Source organism: Gymnogyps californianus, chromosome 5 (genome assembly GCF_018139145.2).
Source record: "Gymnogyps californianus isolate 813 chromosome 5, ASM1813914v2, whole genome shotgun sequence".
NCBI classification, from domain to species: domain Eukaryota; kingdom Metazoa; phylum Chordata; class Aves; order Accipitriformes; family Cathartidae; genus Gymnogyps; species Gymnogyps californianus.
Genome location: NC_059475.1, coordinates 4908088 through 4925921, shown reverse-complemented (window position 1 = coordinate 4925921; position 17834 = coordinate 4908088). Strand labels below are relative to the sequence as shown.

Below are 17834 nucleotides of genomic sequence, written 5' to 3'. Positions count from 1 at the left end.
ATAGCAGGCAAAGCTGAAACAAGGGGGCACAGCTTTAAGGCAGAGAAGCTCACAGAAGGGTCCCGTCTTGCTGCCGTGCAAGACAGGGACCGACAGAGCCCGTGGAGTGGAGGTTCAGGGGCCAGCACAAAATGTTGCAAAATCTGCCCTCGCTTCGCTCGGTGACAACCCCTGATGGCGCTTCGCTTGTCCTGCATGAGGGTTAAAGGTCTCCAGCAGTGCCTAGAACTGGCAACACTAATCGCCCCGTGAAAGAGGAAGTTCAGCAAAATGATTAATATATTTAATATACATATATATATACACACACACACACAGAGAAAATAAGTTAACAATTTGTGGAAGTGTTACATTAAGGTTTACTTTTTGTTTTCTTCAGCGGGATGAAACAACACATCTACTGATCTACGGACACACATTAACTGAAGATTTACCTGAGACCCTGTATTATGAAGACAGACAGACAAAAGAACGGGGTAGAAACAGTCCCCTGAAAGGAAAGAACATTTACTGGCTACTACAGGAGTGTGTGTGGGGAGGGAAAAAACAGGCTAAACTACTCTAAGCTCACCATCTGTACACTGATTGATAAGATATTTATAGGGACATAAAACACCACTAGTACATACTACGTGAACACTGACCACTGTTAAAAAATATCATATATGTATGTATAGGATATAACAAGATAGTAAAGGTTACAGTTTTGCCAATTATCGAAGATATATTTTTCTCCCTCATTCTAGTGCATTTACAATAAATTGGGCTTATTTTCTATTTAGTTAAATAAATGTACTCTTAAAAAGCTCTATTTTTACTCTGCCCAATAGGTAACAAAACTATTTAAGTCTAGCATTCATATCACCACTTATATCGGATTTCTAAAATGTAGTAATTTAGAATGTCCTATTGCTATGCAATGTTATAATGGCCATCTACTAAATTGTCCTCTCCCCCCAACCCTCGCATTTTGTATATCTAATGTTGCATCCACGTGGATGACTACAGTGGTTAATTGTTGTGGGTTTGGGGGGTTCTTTTATTTAAAGAAAAAGTTTTAAATGCAAAAAAAACCCCAAACCCTATGTACATTTCAGAAAGAATACTGCTCAGAAGAATTTATGTGCTATATATATAATATATAGACAAGTGGGGTTCTGCTATTTCCCCATTGGTTGAAAGAGAAGAATACATCATCTAAAGGTTATATAAAGAGGTTTATAGGAGAATGAACGGGGAGTCACAAAGTTGAACAGCACATCTAACTTCTAACAACTGTTGTCAGGTGGTAACTAGACTACACTTACCACTGTAAGAATACAAAGTTAGGCACAAATTATATGATGGCTTCTTGAGGAGATACTGTAAACAAAAGCAGAGAAACAAGGAAAACTATGTTCAGAGTATTGGAGTGAAGTAAGTAAAACCACAGTTGCACTTAGTGTGGAGCAAGGTTTCAGACACTTTGTATAACTGAGGCATTTTTAATTGAAATGACAGATATCAAATTATCAAAAGAAACATATGACAGTACTTTAAACAGTGATGCCCGTACACCTCAGTCTGGCACCGTTTCCAAACCACTTCTAGGCTCAAATGCAGTTTAGTCTATTGAGTCTATATTTAGTAATCTAAAGATTACTTCTTTAAATTTTGCTTTTATTTTTCTACTTGAAAAGATCAAATGGATTACTGTGTCTCTGTTCTGCTTCCTGGTGTGCTGTTTAAAGGGTCTCCGCTTGTTTAAATAATAAGTCCTCAAAGTCAGTATAAATCATAAAAGAAGTGCACCGACACAACGGGTCAATGTCTGCTGTCAGCGTAGAAAAAGCGACCCCGCTTACTGCGAGAGCCTTATGCTGGATTTATACCAGGACTACAGGAGATCCCCTTCTTTGCTCACTTCCATCCCATCTGAGGGTTGAACTTCCCTTTGATGACACTGGTAACAAAACCCTAGTCCCGTCATAGCTACCTGTTACAAGGATGCTTGTGTGAAACGGGTCAAATTCTGCACATAACTTCCTCAAAAGATTTTTTCCATTGTGTTTTGTTTATTCCTACATCACCTGACAAAACCTGGTAAAGTCACCTGTTGCACAATATGGTTTTGCTATTTCACCGGGTACAGAACACGCCATGGGCATCACCTTCACCTGGAAGTGGTCTAGCTAGGTCTTCCCTATGGCATGCAACATCCTACTTTCCTAAGCAACCACTTTCAGGCACCGCGGGAAAGAAAAGAAGAAATGGTGGGGAAACAATATGGAAAAAAAAAAATATCAGAAAAGGCTGACAATGTTATTGCCACCCATGTAGTAATTATTAGCATTGGGTCCCCAGTTCTATATCCTTCACTGGCAGTTTAAGTCCCAGGGAAGAGGTTCCCAGTGGATCAATCATATTCATGTAACGTTCCCCACGGTGCTTGGCCAAAAACGGACCCCAGTCAGGCTGTGGAGAGCACACCAACTTGAGTCGCTGCAATGTGGGGGAGAGAAAAGAGAGTCTCATTTGAAGTTATGGAGCAGAATTACAATGCAGAAGAAATGAGGATAGGCTCATTTGAGATTATTGATGATGGCCCTGCAATGCTCCACTGCTCAGTGTTTGTTTTGCACAAAGTTTGCAAGATTAATAAAGGATAAAGTGCCCAGATTTTAATTATACATTCTCCTCCGCACCATATGAGGGGAGCTCAGAACGACTGCTACAGATTGCAAGGCTCACTTACTGAAGGACATGTGCACCATTACTTAGCCCAATGGTCTAAGCAGTGGGTAACTGCATTAAAATAATTGGATTTCTGTTTAGCATATTTCCCAAAATTATACAAATGACCAAAAAGAAGTGCATTGCTATGAATGAACAAAGATTTTAATTTTGAGATGACAAAATATTTCATTTCTATCTGCAGGAAAAAAGAAAGAGGAGAACGTTAACCTGGCAAACAACAAAAATCTTCTAATCTTTCCACTGGTTTCTTTACTGAATATATAATTTGATTGGTGCATTTACAGCTAAAAAGGAAAGAAAACATATTTCTGATGACTTAAAAGGGAACAATTATATGTTTATTACCTAATAAAGTGAATCAGACCTCTATATCAGTTATTTTAATCTCTGCTTAATTACCAGTTTGCAACTCTTACCTCCCAAATCAACCGTAATCATTTTAGGCAGCAGCCTCGGTGTTCAGGAAATACCGGGCTACAGCTGAAATAGCTTCAGCAAAAGCCCTTCAAAACAGATCCAACTTTTTGGTGTTTCTTTGGGTGCACTACTAAGAGGGACAGTAAGGAGAGCGCCCTATTTTTGCAGCAATATATATGCCAGTACTACACACATAAATTAGAAGACTTGAAGCAGAACGATTTGTCTCAATGAGAGAAACTTAGGAGATGATGAACAAGTCAGTCTAATTTCACATTAGCTCATTTCCAGTAGGAGCAGTTGTCTCCTGACCTATGCACTCCAACGTGCTCTGCACAAGGGCTGAACGGCCCTTTAGACAAGTGGCCTTGTTGTCTAGTGCCAACTGTGTACTTGGATGCTCTCTCTAGGGTGTCCCACCACTTTAATATTAAATTCCTTTGCTCTATGTGAAGCAGAAAAGCATGGTCTTTTCCCTTAGGCATGTGTAGCGTGACATATTGAGAGATCAAAAAGATTATTCTATTTTAGTACGTTTTCTCTCCTTTTCATTTTTGAGGCGTGTAACAGCCCCGATGGGTTTTGCAGGAGAGCTGAACTGCAAAAGCGGCTATGAAAAGGGGAGGCGAGTGTCTGTTCCTTATCCCGAGGAGGGAGCAGCACAAGCAGCATGCAGTGACGAGAGGGCAGAACTGAGAAAGCCTCAAAGGCCAAAAATAAGAGCATTGCACTTCTTCAGAAGACAAGGTGAAGGCAATGAAGGGATGAAATGTTGACGTGAGAAAGACATTGCTGTACCGCACCCTGCAAGGAACTGAGGAGCCAGCGGGATGGGAACAGCCAGGGAGCAGCGGTGGTGGCAGCCGGGGTGGCAGGCAGGGCCAGGGCACAGAGACAGGGAGCAGAAGGGGACTGCCACGTTTCTGGACTGGTGGGGAGAAGCGGCAGGAATCTGATTTGCAAAATAAACAAAAGCGGCATAAAAATAAAGCGCCACCTGGAATTTTTTTAAGCCCAGGTGCCAGAGAGGATCAGCTTATTTAAGAAAAATAAAGAGATGAAGAAAGGGGGAAGAAAGATTGCCAGCTAAGTTTTATAATGAGTAGTTTGGGCTGTAGAGCATGAGGTCGTTTCATACATCTTATTTCTGAACTTCATCAAGTGGCACAACCTCCTGGAGCGTGTCCCGGATGGCTCAGGTACCCAACCATCTCGCACTTTGCAAACAGGCGACTCCTGATTGACATCTCTTACCACTGACTGCTGGGCTCGCTGCGACACAATACACACCAGCCGCTGATGCTCCCTACATCTGCACGCTGCTTTTGCAAAAAGGCCAAAGCAGCTAGAACAACTTTCTCTCAATAACGTCATACCAGGGCTCATGAAATTTGTAACACCTAGTTCTCTTAAAAGCAATCACTTAACAATTTAGGAGCTTTTTGTTGAGGAACAGGGAATAGAAGGTCTGCATTTTAAATCAGCTGAGCATCTCTTTGCAACACAATAACTAGCTTACCAGAAAGTAATCTTAGCACTATTAGACATTCAATATCACAAAAATCGATGTAAAATAAACCAGACAGTCTCCTGTGACCATATTTTTAAGCAGCAAAAAAGACTGAAGAATTACCTCAATAAATTTGCCTGGAGCTAGATGCATTTTTATCACAAACATAACTGGGATCCAGATAACTGAGCAGGCCAGCATCAGCCATCCAAGCACCATGGACCAGCCTGGATAGTGGTAAGCGCCATAAGTCATTGGTTCCCATTGGTAAAAACTGAAGCAAAGAATAAACTGGAAAGAAGGAAGGAAAACAAATATGTTTGAATAAGCAAAACAAGCCTGCTATGCAACAAATGGTAGGTATTCACACACAGAGTTGGTATATATAGAATACAGATGAAAGTACATACACCTAAGGCAGGGCGCTCACTCAAGCTGTAATAAACAGGTCAGAGTCTGAATCTAATGAGTTTCATGGAAATCTTGCAAAATCCCACAAAAATCACTGTATTTATGCCAGAAGAACTGAAATTAGAATCTTGCCCCTAGAGTAACATGCTTTATTACATGGTCTATTGGCAGTTTTACCTAATGTGATTATGCCAAGTTACTCCATTTCACTTACTGTATGAATAGCAATACATCTGCTTACATTTGTGCATAATTCAGTAACTTTTGGGAAATGCCTGTGCTCGCAATAATTGCACACAGAAGATTTCTAGCAGTGTAACTAGGTGAAGGCATGTATAAAAATGATCAGTTTTATTTCCAGAGATGTGGAGTAATTGAAAGTCTAATATTAGACCATCCAAATGTATCAAATATTAGCTTTACGGAGGCAATAATAGAAAAGAATGCACTCCTTGATTTTGCTTTGCCTGTTTCCACTGCATAAAAATTGAATTACGACTGATCAGTGTCAATTTATCTCTCACCATAAGTTCACTAAATATTACAGTTGGAGGGAACAACAACAGAACATGCAAGTTTGAACTGACCTCGTTTGCTTTCCAAATTTGCTTTCCTTAAGAGACAACATAATTTCCTATTCCCTGGTTGTGATTACTGGCCGTAGCTAAGAGTGCAAGTCTGATCAGTAAAGGAACCGAGCAATTTGCAGAAAAGCCTTACAATTCCCTTCAGAAGTGTAACAATGGGTCTAAGGCAGCATCTTGAAAACAACCATTGGAAGAAAAAAAGACAAAAACACATGTGCACACACTTTCATTTTTAACAAGGCCCTCGAGAAAAAAAAACCACATTGCCATTGATGTTATCCTAATACTATAAACTGGGCTACGTCTTCAAACTTTTAAAAAGGGATTTGCAAACTATACCTATATATTGTCACAATCAAACAACAGTTGCCACTGGATAGGTAAGATAGGTCTACCTGGTTTTCATGCACAGCAATACTATACTTCAGTGAAGACAATCAGTAAAGAAAATCTATGTAGGGAAGTAGAATTTCTCCATTATGCCAGTTGGAGAAATTGTTCTCATTGTAGAAAACTTCTTTTCCTTGCACCTCAGGATTTTGTTGAGCTCACCAAAACTCACTAGTCCCTTCACGCACGCATTCCTGTCTGCAAAAACTAAACCTTTTTCAGTTTTCAGAAAAAAATTACCTCATTCCTGAATGAACAACACCAAAAGGAAGTTACTAACTTTATCCAGAGCCTTTTTTTGCCCGCCTCAGAAGTAAAAAGATTTACCAACCTTTATGCTGCACTAAAGAACAGCACAAATAGGAACATCCCAGCACATAAGCTGAAATACAACTTCTCTGGAAGAAGCAACTGCAAAGGACTGTAGAGTCACCATTTTTCTTCCTCACCCCACCCAACCGATACTTACTGTTTCAAACCATGTGTCTTTTCAGAAATTCTAGTAACTTTTCTTATCTTGTACCTAAACATCTATGAATACTTGTAGGAACTATTTAGCACTGCTGTGAAATGATAAGTTTTTAGAACCCTGCACAAATACTGATAATCTTGCTGCGTCTGTGGTCCAGGCCTGAGGACTTCCAGGCTGAAGTACCTGCTCTCCAGCATAAAATACTGGTGAGAGAAGGCTCGGTGGTTTTATACTGACTTATCAAGCTGAAGACTTTTGAAACGGCTGAAAGAATCATTTCATTCTTGTGCCAAAACATGATATGCAATTAAAAATTGTACCTGTACACAGGTTAAAATGTAAAGGAAACGTTGTGTTAGAGAGCTAGAGAGTAAATGTAGATATAGTTATTATACATTGACTCTTAGACTTGAAAAAAACATGCGTGGCAATGGTAAAATTGAGAACGTGCCATCTTTTAGATTAAATGGAGATCCCAATTTGAAGCAAAGCATTGTTCCAGGTTTTGGGGCGGAAATAAAACTAGAATAATAAAAAAAAAAAAAAGAAAGAAAAAGAAAAAACCCACAAAAATAAACAAAACACAAACACGACCTTCCTCTAAACTTAAAACCCCTTCCCCCCCCCCCCCCCCAGATGAAGCACAGGCAGTTCAGGGCCCTTCCCGCCCCCCCCCCCCGGCAGCCCCGGGCCCCCCAGCTCCGCCCCGGGCCGGGGCCGCGCCGCGCGCCGCCAGCCGCTGTCGCACAGCGCCACCTGCCGGAGCCGAGGGGGCAGCGCCGCGCTCAGCCGCGCCGCCCGGGACCGGGCGGAGGGGGAGCGGCCGCCTCCCCTGCCGGCTCCGGCAGCCCGGGCTTGTCTGGGCGCGAAGTGGCGAGCGTTCATCCACTGCCTCAGTGCCTAAAGGGTTTGGAAACAAAAGGTCCGGGTTTCTTTTCTTTTTCCTTTTTTTTTTTTTTTCTTTAGAGAAACTGAAGGGGTTTGTAGTTATTATCGGGAACGTAACTCTGTCGAGCTTCGCAAAAAATACCTCCATCTTTGCAGCTAAAACTTTGTCACTCAAATTTCCACGTAAGCCCGTCCGAAGCATGTGTCTCAGATTAATTTATGACTCAATAAAATGGTTTTCTCTAGCTCAACCTGAGAACAGACAGGAGGACCATCTAATTTCCTCTCCCTCTCTATGTGCATGTATACCTACATATATATTACACACACACGTATACAATGGTCAAAAATGCTGGAATGCAATGGTATGCCACACCAGCGTTTTGCACAGACAGGGAAAGCACCTAGCAGCACGGGACCACCATCCCTCTCTGCCAAAAACACTGTTTCGTCTGCTACACACATGTGCAAGAACACAAGTGCACCCACGTGCGTGTGTCTAGGTATCTGCATCCACGATCTAATTACTACCATTCAGAAACATCATGAATGATGAAGAAACAACAACAAAACTCTTTGGAGAAGACATGCAAAAAAATTTTGCTTACTGTTAAAATAGTTGGGGTCACAAACGCCCAGCAGACTCTCCAGAATTTACTTGGCTGGAATCCAATCATCATTTCTATATCTTCACAAAATCTTTGCAATCCTGTAAATAGCAAACGTAAATGCAATTAGGGCTGAAAGAAACCAGCTGCAATTTGCAACATAGCTCCTGTGACCTCCCTTGTGTCTAATTACAAAAACAAACTCTGACTTGTCGGTTGAAAACTTCAATGGAGGATCTAACCACGCAGTAAAAAATGAGACTATTATGGTGGGAACCATTCTAATAAAATATTTACTTCCTAAGGATTAAAGCAAAATCGAGCTTGTACATAGAGATTAAGTGTTCGGTATGTTTCGGGTTAAAGCATGAATAGTATGTACCGGTTAGCTGCAATTATGTGTATACTTGTTATATTTCACTGTGAAGATGAACCTTATTAATATCTGTATACCTTTTTCAGCATAGAGAATATCTGAGCTCTCTGTATGTACTACGTGACTGGGTACGACTGTATCACTTTGCACTGAAACTGATAACGTCCTGTTATTTTTCAGCTGATATGTAAGCAATACTTAGAATTATTAGAGAGCACCTGTAAATATTTTAAATCATATTCAATGTTGTTTGAACAAAGAGATCGACTGTCACATTAACTCTTCAGATTATTGTATTGATTGCATCTATGGAGTTACTTGAGTTAATAAAACACGCAAGATTGGAAAATGGTATTTCAGCCGCCTCTGCAGCTATCTCCCTGGCCATGCCACGCGACTGGAAAAGGTGTGCTGGCCCAGCGGCCGCTATTGCCCATCCGATAAAAGCCAGTCTGCTTTTCAGCCTTGTTCTGCAGAGCTGTTTAGGTAAATGGCCCCTACTCAGTACAGCTATTAGTAATTTATCCAAAAGTAATAAAAAAAATTGAAATTTGTTCCAGCTTTTCTAATGATGATAAGAAGAGGGAGGTCTGGGGTCCAAGGCTGAGCTCCTCTGTCACACAAACATTCCCAATTCGGGCCAGTTTTATCTAATAAAGCAGGTGATCGTCTCTGTAATTTAAATTTTACAAAACGTTATTCTACAGCATTTAGCCTAACTTTTACAATGTGGGGACAGGGATGGAGCTTAAATATTGGAGAGAAGTCATTGAGTAAGGGAGGAAATACTTGGAACAAAAGTAATAAACTGCTTTATGTTCTTACTGCCCTTACAGCCAGCCACTGCAGCTGCTGAATACAAGAAGGGATAATCCCCAGGCTTGATCCACCTAATTTTGAAGCCTTTCTGTTGACATCAAGGAGAACTAAATCTATCCACCTGACTGTTCCCAGAATTAAGAAGAGATGGCCCAGCAGGCAAATAATAGCAACGGCTCAATATTCAGTGTTTTCTGATGCACCTCTAAGAAAGCAGCAGGGCTAGATGGTGCTAGGGCAGCCTTAAAGGCCCAGCTCAGAGGGTGAGCAGAGATTAAGCCAGTTCGGGCAGACAGCCTGTCAGAGAAAAGCTAAAAAATTGTGGTATGATAAGAAACAGAGAAGAAAAATCCAGAAATTAAACAAGAAGATGGTATTGCAAGAACTGTATTTAGAGGAGGGGAAAAGTACGACCTGCAGTGGATGTAAGCTTAGAAAACTAACCCAAGGGGACCCAGGTGTCACATTTTTTTCTGTAACTGTAATTTCTGTCCCTCTTTTTCTCTTTTCCACCGACTACAGCAAGTGCTTTTCTTCGAAAAGCCTCTTCTCTTCTCTGTAAAATACATGTCTTTTTTACTACCCCTGGAATCACTGCACTTCAGCACCCATCTGACTCATCGTGTGCTTCTCCATTTTGTAATAGAGCTTTGTAAGCCTGGACCGAACGTAACCCCCAGGGTCACTGTGTTACGGACCTGAAAGGAGATCTTAGCTGCAACTGAATGATTTGCTCCTCTGTATTAGTTACCTGCTTATTACAGTTCATTGCACCATCTGCAGCGAGCTACATGGGTGTCCCGGTTTCAGCTAGGACAGAGTTAATTTTTTCCTAGTAGCTGGGATAGTGCTGTGGTTTGGATTTAGTAGGAAAATAATGTTGATAACACACTGATGTTTTTAGTTGTTGCTAAGTAGTGTTTCTACTAAGTCAAGGATTTTTCAGCTTCTCGTGCCCAGCCAGCAAGAAGGCTGGAGGGGCACAAGAAGCTGGGAGGGGACACAGCCAGGACAGCTGACCTAAACTGGCCAAAGAGCTATTCCATACCATATGATGTCATGCCCAGTATATAAACTGGGGGAGTTGGCTGGGAGGGGTGGATCGCGGCTCAGGAACTAACTGGGCATCGGTCAACGAGTGGTGAGCAATTGCATTGTGCACCACTTGCTTTGTATAGTTTAATTCTTTTAGTATTGCTATTGTCATATTATTATTATCATTATCATTGTTTTTCATTCCTTTCTGTCCTATTAAACTGTCTTTATCTCATCTCATGAGGTTTTTTTTTTTCCTGATTCTCTCCCCCATCCCACGGGTGGGGGGGAGTGAGCGGGCGGCTGCGTGGTGCTTAGTTGCCGGCTGGGGTTAAACCACGACAGTGGGAGATGCTCGCACAGCGGTCATCCCTGCAGAGTGCTGTGGTGGGAGCAAAATCAGTTTTAAACTAGTTGCAGCAGCACAAGGTATGGGCTGAAGGGTCTTTCCACAAAGTTTAAAGCTCATCCAAGTGTCTCTACTCCAGCCACGCTTGCTGCTGCAAAGGAGATATATCTAACTGGATAGTTACCAGGGTCTTCTGCCTCCAAAATTCACGCAAACTTCATGCAAATCTGCACAAATTTGTTTGAAACTCCAATTAAAAACTTTAGTTCCTTCCTGGAATCATCAGCAGATATGCACAGTTTAAGGCACTTTTAAATATTAGTAGTTCAGGAGTTAAATACATGTAAACAGATACAGGGATTACACAGTACTCATCTCTTTCCCAGTGAAAGACTGAAAATAGGTTCATCAAGTTCCACAGAAAAATGCAAAGGATGCTTTAGATAACAGAATGCCGATTAAATCTTAGTATATCTGGTTTCCCTCTCAGATCAGTCAGGCCTGCTGAATAACTTTGGGAAATAAATAATACATGATATTCCATATGTCAATTTCCACTCTCTCAAGCAGGAAGATGTATTCATAAGTGCTGCAGATATAAAATCCATTAAAAAGGAGAATGCAAACCCAGACAGACAACTACTTCAATATTCTGCTACAGGTAAAACGTTCAAAATTACTAACACTTTCTACAAATACACTGTAGCAGTTACCGCTCACTCTGATGACGAACCTTCCCAGCAACAGACTGTCAAAAAACAGATCTAGAAGCAGCACGAACAAAGTTAAGGTCATACATTTTCAGTTTCCAACAGTGTTTCTCTCAAGCACAATGATCTCTGTATTTAGCTTCACGTTACAAAATTCAACAGCGGGAATTATGCTGATGATTAAATCAATACCCGCAGCTCTAAGCTATTCTTTACCAACCACGCGTCATAATTTAAACAACTGGAGAATAAACATCTATACCAGCATGTGAAATAAAAAACAACATTTGACTGGATTACGTAGCACTGACTCTACTGAAAAATAAGTGATTGCAAGGAAATAACCACGTATGCCTCTTTAATTTAAAAATCTCAACAAGCTCAGCAAGCAGAACATGTAACAAGAACTAAAGACAGATTTATTTCATCATAAAAGCACCTGCCACCATTGTGCCAAACTGCTTCCTATGAAGAGTACAAGTAGTCAGAGAAAGGTGTCAGTGGAGTGTAAAACAGCAACTGTCAGAGCTTGAAAATACATTATGCCAATTTTAAGCACTGCTTGAAGGAATATAACAAGAGCAGCAGCTTCACTTGTATTTACAACATGTAAATCACAAATATACAAGCTGTATTCCTATGAACAGTCCTTAGAAAAGTAGCTTTAATGCAGTAGAAGTAGCTACTATACGTTAGTCAAGCAGATAATGATGGCAAAGTAAATCTTTCCTTTTTTGTGTAAAAGACTGGAAGCTCTTTAGTCTAGCAAAAGGTTAATTCCAGGGAATAATCTTTGAAATAGTTTATATCAAAGCCTTTACTAACATCTGTTGACTGACAATCAGTTGGTACAGAAATCATGGAAAGAATGATTCGTAATCGGCAGATCTTTTCCAAGTCTGATTACATTAAAGTAATATGTAACTAAAAAAAAAAGTTCTCCTCTATTCAAGTCCTTCCTTTGCAGTGCTCTAACTATTTCTGTATTATTGTATGTTTTTCATAAAAGTTTGTGTTTTAAGGGATACTGAATTTGTTGGGCAAAGCAGGCGCTAGCCAGAGCAATTTTGCTTACAAGCCTAGTAACATGTTGTTCCACAAAGGCAGGTTTGTAGTGCTTCTGCCACACAGTGTTCAGAGGAGGAACAGAGCCAGTATTTGCTCCCTATTTACCTTCACCCTTATTTAAAAACATACAGAACAAAGAAATTCTACAGATTTAAGTAGCCTTGGGGTTACTTAAAAATATTCTAAGCAAGGAATTTTTCTCTTGCACACTGATGGCAATGGCTTTAAAGCAGGCAACCTTTTGGCACAGACCGGGTGATGCTGTAGATACTGCTGGCCAGGAAGAGTGACAACATCTAGTGCTTCAGCACGGTGTTGTTCAGGCATGCTCTCAGCAAACAGAGGAGGAGGAGGAACAGAAGAAAAACCCGACAAATCCTTATACTCTTTTTGAGCATTCCCACTCACCATCTCTTATGGAATTGTATTGATTTTAGGAAAGCTGGGAAATTGGTCAGTACAATAACCAGACGCTAATGACTCAGATGACACCAGTACCCAGTAGTGTTTCCACAGGAGTGGGTAAATGCTAAACCTAGTGGTAACTGGAGGGAGGGAACGGGCAAACCTTGCATGTCTTCATGGAAACTGAATCACAGAGCAACGGCACAACTTGCCAGCATTGATTTTCAAACCAGGAGATCTGCTAAATAATCCCCAAATCCATCTCTCCACTTCAGGAGATACTCAAAGCATTACACTCAGGTCCTTTGAGAAGGCTGGTTGACTGTCAAGCTGATAGCAGTTACCAATATCATTTCACTCACAGAGTTTACACTTCTAAACCAACTCGAATTAAAGTACTTACATTTCAGGGACACAAAAACCAACAAGTATTTTGATCAACCAAACCATGATCGGTCTAAATCAACTTTTCTCTCAGTGTTTCAACTTTTTCCATTGTATTCTGTAACATTTCCTCACTAGGTCATATCTGACAACTTACAACCACTCTGGCCTGCTCACTGGATTGGATGTCAGTGGAGATAAAATACACTGCTGTATTTCCATGAAATTAGAGAAAACAAGGAAGGGCTGATTCCCTGTCCTGTCTATAACATTCATTTCTCAAGCAAGGCAACAAATTCCGCATATTTTGAATTACATACGATTGTTTAATGCATTTATGTTACAGAGTGGACCCCACAACATAGGTAGATCTAAGTATTCAGTGCGCAGAACTAGAGCCTAAGATGATGCTGCAGTATATCACCTTCAACAGAAAATCTTGGTATTGTTTATGTCTAGCTGACACAAAATATGTACTTCATTTCTGTCCACAGCAACACTGGAAACAGCCTTATCTTTGTCATCTTTAACACTCAGATTCAGATTTTCCTTTGCTTTTGAAGGCAAATCTGAAGTGGCATCACCACACTCCAGACATAAATTGATCATCTGTTATGTAGGGAGATCTTCACATTTCCTACCACAACCATCTGAGATCACACATTTCCGAGAATCGATCTCCTGAAAGCACTGGACAAGTTTGGGAGCAAATCACCAGCTGGTATCAACTGATGTAGCTCCAGTAGCATCAAGGTAATTGCACTGCTTTATACTCGCTGAGGATCTTCCTCATAGTTTCATGTATGTCAACATGGATTGATATAACTGGTGTTGCCACTGTGCATAGTTAATCAGTCTGAGTAGCTGCATAGTCTTGATTCTGTGTTACAGACAGATGGGCTGGATGTGTACATGGAAAATAAATCCTTCAGAAGTTGCTAAATGCAAAGATACCACTTCTGGCTCAGGAAATCTCTGAGCCTAAAACTGTTGGAGTGCAAAAGAGCCCCTGGAGAAGTGTCACTAAATGCTTGGTCTATTCTTATACTCATTTCTAAGCATTGGCTTTAAGCTATTGGTGAGAAAAAGACGTTAGACTATATGAAAGTCTTTTGAATACATGTATTTAAAGGAATCCTATAGTAATGAAGTCCCATTATGCTTCCATTCAAAATAAGGGAATTTTGAGGCTTTTTATTTCAAAAAAAAAAAAGAAGTGTTACTCCTTTCCTTAAGAATTTCACATTACCAGCTACTTTACGATATGCTAAAATGTTACTTTGACACAGGCTGTCCAGTAACAGTATTTTTTCTTACCATATATGTAGGAAACTCCAACAAGCTCAAATATGGCAATGATGACAAGAGAGTAAGAAGCTGCGTAAGTGTCCACAAGCTGTAACATATACATTCCACCCTAAAGGAAAAAAGGATAAAAGAGCCATTACTCGTGGCATACCACTGGTGTCTCTCTTCATATGTGTCACAACTCTAACTGGCGCCGAGGTAGGCAAAATGGACGGGAGCAGGACCCAGGACGCTCTACCCCAAGTAAACATCCAAACATTGACCGGACACAGGCTCATGCTGCGCTATGGTTTCTTCCCTCTGGCTGAATATCAAATCCAACAAGAAAAAAGCAAAGGGTACACCTGAGTCTGGCAGCTGTCACACCTTGGGAAGACATTGGTTTCAGTCCTTTCAGATTAAGGACTGAACTGCGACCAGACCTTCCGCCAGCAGTGTCTCTAACCACTTAATACTACATCAAAAGCAAAATCACCATTGAAACCAGGAATACTGTGAGTCCAGTTCATCTCTTTGGAAAGGATATAATGCCCTATCTTCAGAGCAGAGGTTAAGCAGCATAATCCAAGTGAAGGAAGGACTGAATCCATCCTAGGCTTTGGAACAGCAAAGTTGGGCTAGTAGGTGATAAGGTGAGGGGAAAGAAAGAAAAAGGGGGAAAAAGGATGAATAAAATAGTAAGACAGATTTTGTGCACCTCCTCTTGAAATTGCTGAGAGTTTATAATGCTGGAGGAGTTAGTGGACAAAAGACACAGAAGACTATCAACGGTAGATGAGAATTTCATTATTAACTCCACAGTTTGCCAGGACTATCAGTATATATCTAATCTGAGAGGGAAGGCACCCAAAACTGCTGTGCATGCTTATACGACATACAAACTTTTTTTTTTTCCTTAAATGAATACCTAACTTATATGATTGCTTTGCAGATGTTCGGCTAGGGACAGATTTTAAAAGTCTGATTCTCAGAAAGATTTGAACAGCAAAGTCTTTTAAATATATCTCAGTCAGAGCATCCATTTAAAAAAAAAAAAAAAAAGGCTTTCAGACTCACCCGGTGTCTTTGCACATGCGGCAGAATTCAGCTTAATCTTTTGCAACTTGCGCAGGAGGAGAACGGCCACCAGAGGGGGATTGGGGACAGAGAGTGATGCTCAAAGACAATATTATTACCTGAGTGATCATAGGAAATCCCATGATGAAAAAGGAGATGCAGCACCCAAGAGTGAACAGTGCCTTGTGCGTACGTAAGTATTTGGGGAACTCATCCGAAACGGAGGTCACTATAGTCTCGATAGTGGCAAACTGAAAGACAAAATAAAAGGAGTCATTTCAGTGCACACAATGTACACAAAGTGGTCCAACTGGATATAACGGAATATAAGCGAGTATTTTGAATCCTAGGTGTTAAGTGCTCAGATGTCAATGCCAAAGCTTCACCCAAATGATTTCATTGGCCTTACTTCCTTCCTCTTTTTGGAAAGTGGTTCACTGACCACATGGAAAATACTGATTAACCTCATGGTGCTCCAAACAAATAAACAGGAAAAGCAAGAGGAAAAGAATGGGAAACAAAAGCAGTTTACCATAGTGTCCAATCCAAGTGTCAAAAGCATCAAAAAGAATATTATAGCCCAGAACGGAGAGAGGGGAAGCCTAGTTAAGGCTTCTGGGTAAACCACGAAAGCAATTCCAGGACCTGGAAGTGAGAAAAATAAAGGCTGAGATATCTTGCATCGCATTAATATTGTTGACTGAATGGAAAAGAAGGACATGTGAAGAATCACGTTTCAAAGTTTAATACAATATTACTTCGCTTGATAAAAGTAAAAAAGACCAGTCTCTCCTATTTACAGAAAGATTTAACCTTTGCAGAATTTAGCCTCACATGATTAATTTCTGTTTTGACTGTAAGTTTCAAAACACTCATACACTCCTACTTTCCAAGCTGCAGAATACATATTTAACCAGTATATTAATATACTGATCCAAATACAAAAAATAAACAAAAATCATGTACTGCAGCTATGTTTCTTTCCTGCTCTGTGATCAAATACCTGCCACTGTCCCTGCCAATTAGCAACCCAGCCTTAGATCAACATAGCAATCACCCACACCTCAGTGCAACGAGGATGAACGGAAAATAAAATACTCTTTAACTCATCAGCACACAGTCAAATGAGAAGGAGATAACATAACAAATGCAGAGAGCTGATACCAGACACAAGGCAATAACTACCGTGAATCTAAAAAAAATCCACAAGAAATTCTGAAATAATGCACAGCAGAAAAAATAAGGAGATTGGGTCTTTTAAAGCCTTAACCAGGAATTTTCCTTTCCTTGTTGGTTTGATACCTTGGGTTATGATTTTTATTGACTGTAAAGAAAAAATATTTTTACAAGTATGCTTAGATTTGCCTGGGAGAAAAGGCTGCAGGACTGTGGTGGCAGCATTACAGTAGATGGCACTTCTTCTCTATTTATCCCAGCTAAAGGAGTGCCCACTTCAAACGCTCTGAAGGATGTTTCCTGTCGGCGAGATATAAATGAAAGCCAAGTTGTACTGATGCCATGACCCACGCCACAAAAAGGGGCTCCAAACTCGCTCTGTCCTGGCCATTTCTAATCTAGATTATTGCATCCCATCTCCTACAGCTCCCCACATGGTTTCTGTTTGAGAGAACTGTTGCTTTCTCATGCACTGAGAAAAACACAGTTTTAGCAGCATGTGAAATTATCTCCATGGGCAACTTGTGAAGTGTTTGGAGTTCCTTCTGAACAAAAGACAAATACAAGAGTTAAAAACACAGTAAAAAAAAAAACAAAAACCAAAAAAAACCCAAAATAACACCGTACATGACTCAAAAAGTGTTGCTGCCTTTAAAATGGGCTGCAGAAAAATGGCTTTTTGGAATAGGAAGGTGCATGTAGAACTACTACGTATTCATGAACACGTTCTTTCATCCCTTGATTAAAGATTTCTTCTTGACTATTAGAGATAAGGGCTCTGTTTGCACTAGCTTCCTGCATGTAGAAGTTTTAATTAAATCTCAGAAAAATGAGTTCCCATTAATCACACTTTTAGGAAAATTTTAATTATAGAATATGAAACTGCACATCTCTCCATCTCGGCCCCTCATAACTCTCCAAGATAGCACATGCCTGGTAGCATCCAACCACAGGGAAAGAGTCACAGGGAGGCTGGCTCCCATCCTCTCCATCTCCAGAGACTTAGGTGGGTATGAACTCTTTCTAAAAGTCTGTTAAAGCCAGGAAAACTCCAAAGGTTTTACATGTGTTGAAACAAAAGAAGTCAAATGACCTTGAACTTTCATTTTAAATTACTAAAATTTTTCAG

The 17834-nt window shown here is 40.5% G+C and overlaps 1 protein-coding gene across 1 annotated transcript in view; it reads right to left on the bottom strand.

The window, feature by feature from the left end:
- Window positions 1-2325: 2325 nt before the first annotated feature.
- Window positions 2326-17834, bottom strand: part of SLC6A5 (solute carrier family 6 member 5) — a 37759-nt gene continuing 22250 nt past the window's right edge. The window contains exons 11-16 of the mRNA XM_050897003.1: window positions 16062-16174; window positions 15649-15780; window positions 14483-14582; window positions 8020-8120; window positions 4787-4954; window positions 2326-2481 (exon numbers count right to left, since the gene is read on the bottom strand). Coding sequence (XP_050752960.1) covers window positions 2326-2481; window positions 4787-4954; window positions 8020-8120; window positions 14483-14582; window positions 15649-15780; window positions 16062-16174 — 770 coding nt within the window. The remainder of the gene's footprint in view (window positions 2482-4786; window positions 4955-8019; window positions 8121-14482; window positions 14583-15648; window positions 15781-16061; window positions 16175-17834) is intronic.